The sequence below is a fragment of the Falco cherrug genome, chromosome 3, assembly GCF_023634085.1.
Source record: "Falco cherrug isolate bFalChe1 chromosome 3, bFalChe1.pri, whole genome shotgun sequence".
Lineage (NCBI taxonomy): Eukaryota > Metazoa > Chordata > Aves > Falconiformes > Falconidae > Falco > Falco cherrug.
In genome coordinates, this window is record NC_073699.1 from 113,803,775 (window position 1) to 113,817,219 (window position 13,445).

Consider the following 13,445-nt stretch of genomic DNA (forward strand, 5'->3'; position numbering starts at 1 on the left):
ATTGGGAGTGTGTTATCATTTCCTATATGAGTTCTTTACCTCTAGGTTTAATCATTTGTTTAAGTGTCCTTTTATCGCAGTGAATTCAGTTTTCCTGGGTAAGCGTTATGACAGACATCATGAATGCACTTTAGTTTGTTGGAGACGCAGGATTTGAAAGTCTGGGTTATAGATTATCCTTACATCTCTGCCTCTTTTGACAATCTGCTTGATACAGTTCTTCAGAGAGGTGAACTAGCAGCACTCAACTGTCTCAGTACAGTATAACTACACTGTTGTGTTCTAGCTGTAGTATATTCTTCGCTGTGATTGCACAGGCTTTTCTTTCAGAAGTTGTAAGTACTTGATCTCATGAAGACCAAAATCTGGGTGATGTCACCTATTGAATTTGGTTATTGAATAGTGTGGTGTATTTGTTATAACCTCTAGCAAAGCATTTTTTGATATTTTCCTGTACATAATTTGCTGAAGATTGACTTGGGTTTTGTCTGGTGAGGAGCGGTTTTCTGGCCCTCTAGATGAATGTTTTCCATAGGTTCTAAGCAGCTGGGTATGTACAACCCTCCAGAATTGGATCCGGGGAAGTAGTGTTAATTTAAGCAGCACAAGTATGTGGTAGCCTTGAGAGGTTTTTTTAAGTAGCAGATAGAAATTGCCCAAAACAATTTAGGTAAAACTGATGCATGTAGAACCTCAGCATGAAGAGAGCTAGACCAGGAGAAACAATATGTTGAACTGTCAAGAAGAATTAGCTGTTACACCACTTCCACTGGTTCTGCAGACTATGAGCTGTATTTATCTTTGGAGAGCATAACATTAAAGGTAAATATTTAATAATAAAGGCACTCTCACACTGGATTGTCATGTAGTAGATGATAGCCTAGTAGATAACATGTGATTTACATATGATTTTGTCTTGCATTTTTTGTGATGTACTGGAAAAAACTGTTTTTGCAAGCTGACAAGGGAAGATCCTGCATTTCTTTGCAGCAGAGGAAGGAGATCCGTCACCTTACACATGCTCAAGTGATCGGTTTACAGATCCTTCTGTGCAGAGTTGAAGAGTGCTTTTATGGGTGATTTTTTAGTGGAGTTTCCCAGTCTCTTAAAGTCACTACTAAATAAGTGATACAAAAAATAGTCAGTATTTTGCTCAGATTTCAAGGCGTTCTATTAGGTGACAGAAAAGTCCTGAAGACTGTGATCCCTTCTTCCAGCAGTGTTTGAAATCTGCACCAGGCGTATGTTGGATTAAAGAGCAGAGTACTAGACCCCGCAGGGCCAGGGGCTTGCCTGGTGCCCCTGCTGCTGAGGTGCACGGCTGCAAAAGCTGGTGTCTCCCCCTTTCCGATTGCCTCTCCTCTCTCTCCCTGTCTTGCGTTTTGTGTAGTTCCCCAGCATGAGCAGAACTCCTGGGCTTCTCCTTCACCTGGGATGCTGTATGAGTGACTGGTGAAACTGATACCGAAGGTTCTAGGTGTAGGTCTTACGCTGGGACAGAAATATCTGTCGCTCCCCGTTTGTTTCCTCGGCAAATGTCTTCGGGCCTTGTGTAGAAATTAGTGAAGTTTGATCTCTTTTCTGCCTATTCTCTTAATGATAATAAAAAACCCCATACAGGACAAAATGCTGAAACTAGAAAAAGACTTCTTGTTTTGAAAAATAGTCCACCAACTGGATTCCAGGTTTTCCATGTTGGAGAGAGTTAAATAAACCCTTGTGTTTCATGTTGGCCAGTCTTTTTTCACTTGGTGCTGAATATCAGTTTTTCTGGTGTCATGCTTGACGCTCCTGTCAACGGCTCCTTGTCGCTGTTAGAAGGTTTTTGAGTTGCACTTTAGGGACATCTTAAATCCCAGCATAGTTAAGAGACCAATTCAGATTCTCTGAGTTACTTTTGGAAAGCCTACAGGGACACTGCACTCTTCTGAACATACTTAAACAGGATTTTGTGTCTCAAATTTTTTAATTTTGTAAAATGCTGATTCAGATACAGAAAAAGGAAAATGGTGAAATCAGTATTGTAAAGTATTTTTTAAAGTCAGTTTCAAATGTTTTGACTTTGTACTTTGTTCTCCTTTCAGTTAACAAGCATAAGCCATGGATTGAAACAACCTATCATGGTATAGTTACAGAAAATGACAACACGGTGCTCTTGGACCCCCCCTTAATAGCCCTGGACAAAGATGCGCCTCTGCGTTTTGCAGGTAAGGAATTAATCTGCATTTCTTTTTGAAGAAGTGGAAATGCTTTCTTGAGAGCAAATGCTTTGTGTGTTTTTAGTGTGTTTTCCCTTAACACTAGCATAGTATTTCAAAGCTTTTAGACCCTAGGAAATGTTTGTGCGTGGACCAGAGTTTTATTTTGTATACACAGTTGTATCCAAATATCCAAACCAGAGAGTACTCTATATTGCAGGTATTCCATGCTGCTTTCAATTTCATGTGCGTATGTTAATTCCCACCCCCGCTCCAGTTAATCTTTTTCTCGATCCTCAGGATTCTGCATTTCACAGCATTTACTCTGAGAGTTCTGAAACTATTCTTAACATTCTGAAGAGAGTTTTGGGTTTTCTTGGTGTTTCTGATTTGTGTCTTAATAGAATTGAAAACAGCAATTAGTAGAATTAAGTTTGCTTAGCAGTCTGGGGTATTTTTAAAAGCGGACAGCCTCTTCTACCTGAAGAAAAGGCTTTTTCTTCTTTAGCAAAGAACATGGAGAATGATACATGATATCTGCAGAATGGCTAATTCACTTTCAACGTAGGACTGACAGATGACAGTTTTCTTAGAAGCTTCCACAGTAGTTTGTTGTTTTTTTTTTCTGGAAACTACTGTTTAACAATACTGTATTCATTAATTTGATGTAGTAGTATGGAAAGTATCTTTTTGGTATGACAAAATATTGGAAAATTGTGCTTGAAGAATACCGTTGGGCATTTGCAGGTATTTAAATCAGTTGTAGTGGATAACACAAGCTTAAATGAGATACTTGCAGAAGTTTGCTTGGTTAAGTTTAATTTTAGAGTTAAGAATTCTAGTATAATACCTACAGGATATGATATTAGCCATTTTTGGGAACACTGCTCAGCCTGGCTTCAAGGAGGAAGTGATAGAAAAAGGGAGTGATTAAATTAACAGCCATTTGAAATGTTCAGCATGCTGACTGCATTGTGTGCTACAGCATTATGGCAGCTTGGTCACAGTTTCTTAAAGTGGTACTTAAAGTAACAGTTGTGTTGCGTTACTATAAGGCTGTAATTATCTCCAAGGCTGCCTTACAAATTCAGGAAGTTCAGAGATAATGGCAAACCTCTGAAATTCAACACTTTCTCATGTATTAGATACATATGGCAGAGGCTCTTAAGTGATCTTAACTGGAAATAAAACTGCTGTCTGTGGACAAAAAAACTTTTCATTTCCAAATGAAGAAGCTTGTGTTGGGATACACAAAATCTGTTAAGTAAAAGGAGCATAGGGGGGCTGACTTGTGTACTTGGTAATTAGGAGAATATGAATCATCTCTTGTAGTGCTTAAGTGGTGCTGGTGGTTTTGACAGCATTGAACAGATTCTGCAAATGGCAGTTTTATACCTCTTGGTGAATAGTGAAGTTTTCTTGAGTGCTGGCTATCATGAAGCTTTAGGAAAATACTGGCAGAGTATCTTCAAATACATTGTCAGATTTGCAGAGGAGAATCCAATGTCAGAGTATCTCTTCAGATGAGACTGCTTTTGCATTGTGTTGATCTAAAGTGGTTAAACCTCCTTTCTTTCAATGAACGTTTTTATGAACTGGAAGTTGGTTTTATTAAATGTTTGTATAAATGTTATATATTTCGGCTTTCAAAAACTTAACAATTCTTAAGCAGCAGCAAAACAATGGATTTAAAATAGTTACCTTAAATTCAGAGTGTAGCACGCTAATGTTGTAAATAAATTTTCCTTGATATGACTCTGTTGGGTTTGAATTGCACACATTTTGAATGACTGTGCTGTGGGAATATGTGGAAGTATTTGTCTACCATTAAATGGAACAATACTTGAATCTGTCTTCGAGGAGACCACATGTAGGAGGCGTGTTGAATGAGCGTCACCAGTTCCCGTTGGTGGTGCTGTAGTCATGGCCGAGAACGGAGAATGGCTTTGTTATTGTCCAGCAGCATCTTACGTGGGTGTTTTAGGTGCGAGAAGTCTGTTAGATCAGTGACATGTTTTCACAGCAAACCAAAGCATTTTCAGGATTAAATGGCTGTTTCAGCCCTAACTGGTATATTCCTACTTATAAATCAGATTTATTCATGCTTCAAAAAGTTGGATATTTTAATTAAGTGGGCCCACTGGCTGAGCTGTGAAACTTCTGAACTGTCTGCAGGTTTAAAATATTTTAAATAGAGCTTTTTGCTTTATTTCAATATTGAGCATGTCGAAACCTCTTGAACCTAGTTCATGTAAATACTTTGTAGCACATGAACTGTGGGGCAAGTGAAAGTAGCGTTTTACTGCTTTGCCCACTTCGTGCTGTGGGTAGGATCCTAACATTCAGATGTGCAAAAGTAAGTAGAGTGATGTAGACATTTATTTCTAGGGTAATTGGTATAGCCATGGCAGGTTGCCTTGCCATACTGCCTGATGTGTAGAGAGGCCCTACCGAGTCGGTCTTTTGTGCCATGGTTGTTTCAGATCTGCTTGAGAAGACAGTGGCCATTCTTATTCCTTAGTGAAACTTTTCTACGTCTCACATTGAGTCACGTTGGAATTTAGCTCTGAATGGTTTTGCTGAAAAAATAAAATAAAGGGCAGCTACATCTTCTGTTGTACATTACAGTAATCCACGTTTTAAATAATTTTGATGTCTGAAGCTCTCAGTATGGATTTCCCCTTTACTGTGCAAAAAGGAACTGAATTTTTATTGCATTTGAAACAAACAGTGTTATATCTGGATGTCTTAGCTTAGCTGAATGTATTTTGTTGTAAGATTATAACGCAGGGTCTTGCTAGCGAGAGGTTTGAAATGTTTCCCTGGTGGAAGGATGTGTTTCCTTGGATTTTTGATGTGTCCGTAACAGGGTTTTAATCCCTCTTCCCCACACCCCTAGAGAAAACCACTTCTCAGCCACAATACTTTATTCTCCCCTTACTAATCTGGGATGCAAGAAGTATTTTTGTGGGAGTTAAGAATGTTTTGATTTAGAGCATGAATATGCATAGAGCTGTGAAAATGATCTCGCACAATCTATATTCATTTATTTTAACCCCCACCCCCCCCCTAAATCCCCCAAGCCTCTCTGTCAGCCTCTGCCCGGAGGCGTGTGGGGTTCGCAGGTGGCGGTGGGCGAGTGCTGCTGCCCACCAGCCCTGTTTGCTTGGGGCAGGGAGCTGTGCTGGCTCCTGGCTGCAGCAGCCTCCGTCATGCGGCGCTCAGCCAGTGACGCCTGTAAAGAATTAATGTGTAGAGATGATGAATGATGCTGTGTAAGCAAACAGATAAAAATTTTGATCTCGTCACATCCAATGAGTGGTTCAGTTGCACAGCTGGTTGGCAAACCTTAGAGGAAATTTTGTTATTAAAAATTCTACATCTATTTATATTACATGTATATTATAAAATAGTATTTCAGCCATTTTTGCATCAAATTTAAGGCATCTGTGAAGTGACGTTTTGGTATGCACTTACCAGCAGACAAATACAAACTGACATGGAGTTATCGCTAATTGTGGAATTTAAAATTGGTTTGCTTTTTATCGGTTTTGTATGCTATTAAGCAATACTTGTTTAGGAGGCACTGTACGCACATTGAAATGAGAGGCTCTTCCTGAAGGCTTTCCATGGTCCTCATGTAGACTGCTGCTGGGTTAGAGCTGGGAGGACATACTTCATCTCCTGTGGAATGGAAATCTAGAGGGATAGCTGACTCCAGAGGTTGAAGAGTGTCTAGTCAAATACTGTATGTGCAGTTTAAATATCTTGCAAAGCTTTTTTTAAACTATATAATATAATTATTTTACCTCGTTGTATCATAACGGTACAGAAAGAGATAAAACAGTAAAAAACAACAAAGCCTTAAAATTCTACCAAATCCTCACTGTCGTTTGATTGTGCTACACTAGAAAGGGGAAATACAGAATGCTTTTAGGATACAAGATTACTGTATGTCTTCTGGCTAACGTAAGTTCCACAGACCTGTGTTACCTGTAAAATGAAATGTTTTTTCAACTGTAATTACAGCTGAGGGAAGCACTGTAAAGTGCTATCCTAGTTACAGTTTATTTAACTGAACAGTTCCCAGTATGTCAAATACAAACTAATTTACAGATTGATCATCATTCTGTTCTAAGATTAGGAGAGGTAGAAATTTATTTTAGTAATGTATCTCAACTTCAGAATGAAGTGAGAAAAAGTATTAGGTATGTATGGCATAGCATGAAACGTTAGGGAGCATGGAATGGGGCTAAGCTTGCTTAATGGCAATAAAAAAAAATTCACTGCCAAGAATTCTGTAATCACAGAAGAGTCTACCTATACTATATAAATATATGCATTTCATAACTGAGATGAAAGTTAGTATCATCTGTGTATGGGACTATTAATCAGAAAATTTTCTTATTTGGCTTGAAGCAGCTCTGTAACAGTCTAATACATTTTGGAGAAAGGAAGGGGAGCTTTAATTTTTGAAATATTTTGTACTTCAGAGAATTATTCCTTTTCGCTTCTTTTCATTGCAGAGACACTTTGAAGAAGGGAGCTTAAAAAGCTTGTTAGGTTGGGAGCTCTGCATTTGCTTATTTAGAGCATTTATAAGTAACACCATAGGTTTTTTTGTGCATTTTAACATTTTCAATCAGAAGAACCTTGTCTGTGTAGTACTGAAAGGGCTTTTTGGGGTAATCTTACTAGCGTGTGAACTGGAAAATACGATTGTATCGGGTCAGTTACTGTTCTGAGAAACAGCTGGCAGGAATTGAGCTATAGTACACCTTAAAAAGCATCTGGAGGCATATGGATATTTACCCGAAAGCTTATTTACGTCTTATGCCCAGGAGCCAAAAATACAATGCCTGAGTGTCCTAGCAGCCAAGCTGGGGTTGGTGCCAGAGCTAAAGGTCACTTGAGATGATAAAGAACTGACCAGTTTTTAAACAACCTCCCCTTCTCCCAGATAGGTAATTGCCCCGTTAATATACTTCTCCCTCTTCTCTCCGTTGTCAGGCTTTCTGCTTTAATGTTACCTTCCATTTCCCTGCTCTCTCCCCAAATCTCAATGTTTCACACACAATACTTGACTCTCAAGGTTAGAGTTACTGGAAGGGAGCAGGGAGGTGGGTGTACAGGAGGAGGGGAGGTGGAATATTTAGAAGCTTGCAGAGGGCATGTCACTTCTGACTGATGTGGTGTTGGCCACAAATTTTATGCAGTGTAAAATTTTCTTGAATGATCCTATTGCCAAAACACATTAAAATCTGGGGTTATATTTATATCCTGTGTAAGAATAGACTGAAATAAATTATGTGGGTGCCCCAAGAGGCAGCATACTTGGTGCATTAAAATAAAGAGCTGATTATAAATCTAGGGATTACCTGAAGTGAGTTTCAGGGAGAACCACTAGAGAGCTATTTCAGAAACTGGCTCCTTTTAAAATGAAGGACTAGAAATCATAATACATTACAAGGTAATTTTCCATAATTATATTTCCATTTCATTATTAAACTGTAAATTTGCCTTTTTAAGAGAAGCATTTCTCTAACTGTAGTGCCTGACCTCTCTTTAAGGCCACTCTAGAATGGAGACTTGAATAACTGTGTGACTGCAAGTTGTTTGAAATGTGTGAGAAGGAACAGGAGATCTGCCAGAAGTGATTTCAAGGGTACAGGTCTGCTTTGTTGTACTGGAGCTTAGGTCAAAGGTGATGGTCATCAGGAAAAAATAATTGGTATGCTGGATGGTATGTAAAACGTGGCAGTTTGGGAGTTTAAGAAATTGTGATTTGCAGGGGAGTGAAGAATAGGATTAACTGTCTGTTCGTTAGGACTGTGAAGGCATTCCAGGTGCCTGGCAGAGCCATCTAATACACTGTAAAGCTCTGTTACGTCTGAGATCTCCTCTGAAGTGTGGAAGATCCAGGGCACTGTGGAAGCCTGTTCTTCTCTGGAGTGGCCGGAGGGGGCAAGGCAGGCTGCTCCAGGGCATCCTCAGTACTAGCAGATTAATATGTTTGAGTACCTGCATCTCTTGTATTTCAGCAGTAGAATAAAATGATAGAAGCTGGTAGTTGCTTGTTTAACTTGGAAAAGCAGTATACTGCTAGGAAAATGTATAGCTCCCCCCTCCCCATTTCTTACATTACAGCTTTTATGTTCATTAGACTCTCAATTTAATGGGTATGTTTTTTATTAATGAATTACTGTCAAGTTTGATGTAGAATTCAAATTTTGCAAGTGCAAGGTGTTATCCAAGACTGATAAAAAAATTATGTGGAAATACAAAAATCTCGTAACCGCTTAAAATTTTTTTCTGTTATTTGGAAGGAGAGTATGAAGTTGTTTAATTGTAGAAATACAGTGGTTTTGGTATAATAGATAAAAGCTTCTTTAAAATATTTAATGTGTCTTCTTTAAATAGAGTAGTATAAATCTGGTAAATACCACTTTATGGATAGTTCATCAACATGGAATTCTGAAAATATCTTTTCCTTAGCAGTTGGTATTATGGAAAAAAAAAAAAAAAAGGAAAAAAGAAAGAAGCCTTTTGAGAAACATACTAAATACTTCAAAGTTTTACGAATGACAACTTGGAGTTACAAGATTAAATCATACTTAACATAACTAAACCTCTAAAATTATAACAGTTACAGTAAAACACCACTGGAATTTTAAAATACAGTTTTTCCAAAGCTTTTCTGTGTGATGTGTGCATCTTTGCCTTTTCCTTATTTGCTCCCTTTCAGCCTTTCCTGTTACTGACTTGGGTTTATCTTTTCTCCCTTTAGAGAGTTTTGAGGTGACAGTCACCAAAGAAGGTGATAAAGGGTTCTTTCTATCCCTTTTATGAATATTAACCTACTAACTTTGGTTATGAAATGGGGAATCAGCACTTAAACAGAAGATCCTGTCATGCTCTTTTGTCCCATTTATTCTCCCAGTTTTTTTTTATATTTTAAAATATATTGATAAAAACTGTTACGTAACCAAACCCTTGGTTAGAAATATCTGTAAATCAGACATCCATTTGAACCATTTGGGGTTATTGTACCTTGTGCAGACACTGAAGAACTTGTTTTGGGGGGAATTAGCATTTTCTGATATTTTCACTGATAGCTTACTTCGCTGGGGCAACTTAAGTTTTGTCATATGCTTTGTAAAGTAACATTTAACTGCCGAAGCATTGTATCACCTTCCCTGCAGTACACATCCTTCAGTACGTACCTCAGTAGTTTTAAATCTAATATGTTTTTTTTAATACCTCTAGACACGTTTACAGGAGGAGTGCATTCTTGGTACTATGATACCACTGCAACTGTAATAGCAAAGTAGTGTTTTATGGTGTAAGAAAATCACCTTCAAAATGATAACAAGTTACACAGGTAAAACCACAGTGTGGGTGATGGAGCTGTTTGAGTGGCTTTTGTTAGCCCGGCTGGGTATGCTAGGCTCACTCCGCATTGCTGCTGACAGATGGACCTAGCTGTGCCAGCAAGAGGTCTTGTAGTGTAAGCTTGGGCTTAGGTGTGTTTTGAAATGATGTACTAGGGGTTTCTCTTGCCAGTCTGGTAGGATGAAGAGTTTGAACAGAAAGGAAAGCCTACTAAATCATTCCATGTGAGAGCTTCCTCGGCTAACATATTTGGTGTGTCTTAGTAGATAGCTGTTGAAATGGATGCCTGAGAAGTTGGTATTTCTACCTTTCTCATTCAGTAGTTTATTTTGATTCCCTAATTTTAGCCAGGTACATTGCACAGGAAGACTTTGTTCTTTGATCTGTTGACAGAATTTCTGTAATTATGGTGCTGAACCTATACTTGAAGCTTTTTCATCCCTTGACTTGTAACTGTGCATTTTTAACCTTTTGCTCTGGTCAAAACAAAGCTGCCCAGCTATTCCCAGTAGCTTGGCATAGAAGATATTACCAGTGGCCTTGGCTGTATGCTCTCATAAGATCTACTGTTACCCTAGAGCTATCTCAAGTACTCCTGTGAAATGCCTGTCTACATTTCTCTTTTTCTCTTTTGTATTCCTGCATGAATGGATGTAAAGTAAACAAGTTGCTTGGAAGGCAGACGTATGCTTCTTTTTACTAAAGTTCCCAGAAATCACCCATTTTAAAGCACAGTGCTCTTGCTTTGTCCACAGACCCTCACAAACCCTTGGCTGCAAAATAGTCGGTCATTTATTTTTAACATGTGTAATAATTTTGACCAGTTCTAACCTCTCTTACTTTGGATCTGTAGGTGAGATTTGTGGATTTAAAATTCACGGGCAAAATGTTCCCTTTGAAGCAGTGGTAGTGGATAAATCCACTGGTGAGGGAATAATACGCTCTAAAGAAAAGCTTGACTGTGAACTACAGAAGGACTACACGTTCACCATACAGGCCTACGACTGCGGAAAGGGACCAGATGGAGCAAATGCAAAAAAATCCCACAAGTAAGTAAATCTGTGGTGGGCTGAGGGGAAGTTTGGTTTCAGGCAGTCTTCTGCTTGTGTGATTTATGGTCTGTGTAGTTAGAGGAAATGTAAACCAAGTGTTAATACTGGAATTAAGACTTCCATATAATGGCAGTATAAATAGCAGCAAAACGAACGTGAACTGTTTTGACGTCTCTTTAGCCGTATTTTAGATGATATTGCTTTATCCCCTGGTGTTGCTGAATTTACCTTCGAAAATACTGTGGGGATAGAAGCAGGAAAACTGTTCTTATACTTAAAATCTGGCTTGAGTGGATTTAAAGAGTTGGCGTGGGATACCAAGCCTGGACATTGCTTCAGAATTCGGTTTCTAAAAACGAAAAAGAACTTCAAGAGGTTCAAGAAGTCAGTCTATATGAAAGTTGACAAAATGGAAAAGCATTACATGTTGCCATTATTTCAGATGGCCTCACCAAAAAAAGCAAGACCGGTGGCATAAGGTTCGTCTCTGCCTAGATGAAAGAATGGGAACAAAGCAATCTTTAGCTAATCTTTATCTAAAGAAAAAAGCACAATGTGAAACGCTCTCTAGAAAATCCACTTGAGAATAACTGTTTTAACACCCTGGTGTAAACATCTGCAGAGCATACGGAAGATTACCATTTGCACGAAGCAAAGAAGGGCACGAGTAAGATGAGGACTAGACTAGCAGCAGTCACCTTGGTGAGGAATGCAACCTTGTTACGCTGAGCTGTATGCTTCGAAAAGGCAGCAGAAAGTTACCTTCTGAAGGATTACACTTAGAGAAAATAGGTGTGCCCTCAAACTCTGTTTGATACTCAGTTTGACTTTTGAAGAAATATTTTAAAGAGTAAGATGGCAACAAATGTTTTGTTGGCTTGGCTGGAATTAGGTTCTTTGTCCAGTTTGATAGTATACAGTTCCTTCTCCACGCTGTAGAACTTACTGTATTTTTCTACCTGTGCTGGTTAATTGAGGTAGAAGCTTTTTCCTGATGGGTCTGATAAAAATTGTGGTTAATCATATTCATGGCTATGGAACGAACTAGTACAGATGAAGCAGCATGCTCTGCATCTCTTTTCCCTCAGCAGATTGATGGGTTTCCAAGACCAGCACCTGCAAACCACTGTTGAAATTTCCCTGGCCCATAGCTGTCTGTGTTAATGTTTTTATGAAGTCTGTTTGGTACAGAAGGCCATTTTTGGTGGCATTTATGTAGCGCATAGGATAAAATAAAACCTTAAATACTTTTTTTTTCCTTTTTTTTTTTTTTTTTTTTTAGAATAAGCATTAGAAAACTTTTGCTTTTATGGAAGGACTGTAGTATTTGAATTCTTTATTGGTTTACATTCCAGATACTTTTCATTATTCATTATTCACCTCTTCCTCTTGGTCGGTGACAGAAACTGCATTATTTTCCTATTCTGTATATACCAGCAATCAGTGACAAGTGTGAAAGGACCGAATTCAAGATCCAGTCTGTTTAGGATTGTCTAGCTAGCTATACAATGTATTGAAGTGTATCTTCCACTTCTGTGATTCTTCCATTTAAATTGGCTGATTTGTCATTCCTACATCCAAGAAACAAGCCAGTTTTCTCTGACTTGCACAGCTTAGTACTTTATTAGCAAAAGAAGGCCGATCAAATGCACTTGACTGAGCTCTTGGACCAAGACCAGTCTTAACTGTCATACTTGTTCACATGAAATAAAAATTGGATGTTTATATCAAATACTCTGACAGCAGGAAGGAACTAAAAGGATTGTATTGGTTTAACAGAAGTAAAAGCCTATTTTGTCACAGCTGTATTTTGTATTTCTGTAAAATGGTGGCAATTTAATAGTTACAGTACAAGTGTTTGAATTTTATTCACGAATAAACAGCAATAGTAAGCAATAACCTAGAACTACACTGAATTAATTATATTGCAACATGCTGGAAAAGCATCTGCTGCTTTCCTAGTCAGGGTAGTTGAGATTATTAGTTTTATTAGTCATTGATCACTTCTTTCTGGGAGCTTAAATTCTGCAGGATAGACTCATCTGGAAAAGAGGGAGCTGTTTTACCAGCTTCCTTGCATGAATGGAAGTTTTGCAATGTGTAGGGAACTGACATTTGTGTTTTGTTCCCAGAGCAACAGTACATATTCAGGTGAATGATGTTAATGAGTATGCTCCTGTGTTCAAAGAGAAGTCATACAAGGCAACAGTTATTGAAGGGAAGAGGTATGACAACATCCTGAAAGTGGAAGCGGTGGATGCAGATTGTTCTCCTCAGTTCAGCCAGATTTGCAATTATGAAATTGTAACTCCGGACGTACCTTTTGCTATTGACAAAGATGGTAAGAACACAATGCGAGATGGAGTGGGAATTACTATAATTTGTTGCCCTAAGAACAGGACTTTAGACTGGTCAGCATCAAATTTTAAAGCCCTGTTTTAACCCTTTCCTACAGTGTAGTTAAATGGAGGTGTTGACTTTGGCTATCTGAATTGATGATGAAAAGTGAGGTGTCTTTCAGTGCCGATACCATGTGCTATCTACTGATGTAAGGAACAGATGGTGTGTTGCATGTGTGTTGTTTCTTCTAAAATGCTTTTCAAAATTAAGGAAATACGGTAGCCATGTTTTATTTTAAACCAGCTCTTAGCAGGCTTTTTTTTAGTTGCCTGTAGTTTTCTATTCTGTATTAGGATAGATTTTGCTAATTAGCTTTCAGAAATGGGATTCCATGCATGTGCTTTTCATATTTGAGGTGCTCAGGTGTGCTCTGGAGATGACAGTATCATGGTTATTGGTTTTG

At 38.4% G+C, this 13,445-nt stretch overlaps 1 protein-coding gene across 4 annotated transcripts in view; it reads left to right on the forward strand.

The window, feature by feature from the left end:
* The window catches only part of CLSTN1 (calsyntenin 1), a 39,930-nt gene that overhangs the window by 8,164 nt on the left and 18,321 nt on the right, over positions 1-13,445 (forward strand). For 2 of the 4 annotated variants that reach the window (XM_055703888.1, XM_055703890.1), the window contains exons 2-5: positions 2,085-2,207; positions 8,986-9,015; positions 10,444-10,639; positions 12,775-12,983. In XM_055703888.1, the coding sequence (XP_055559863.1) occupies positions 2,085-2,207; positions 8,986-9,015; positions 10,444-10,639; positions 12,775-12,983 (558 nt within the window). The remainder of the gene's footprint in view (positions 1-2,084; positions 2,208-8,985; positions 9,016-10,443; positions 10,640-12,774; positions 12,984-13,445) is intronic. The other 2 variants (XM_055703889.1, XM_055703891.1) reach the window with 1 other exon arrangement.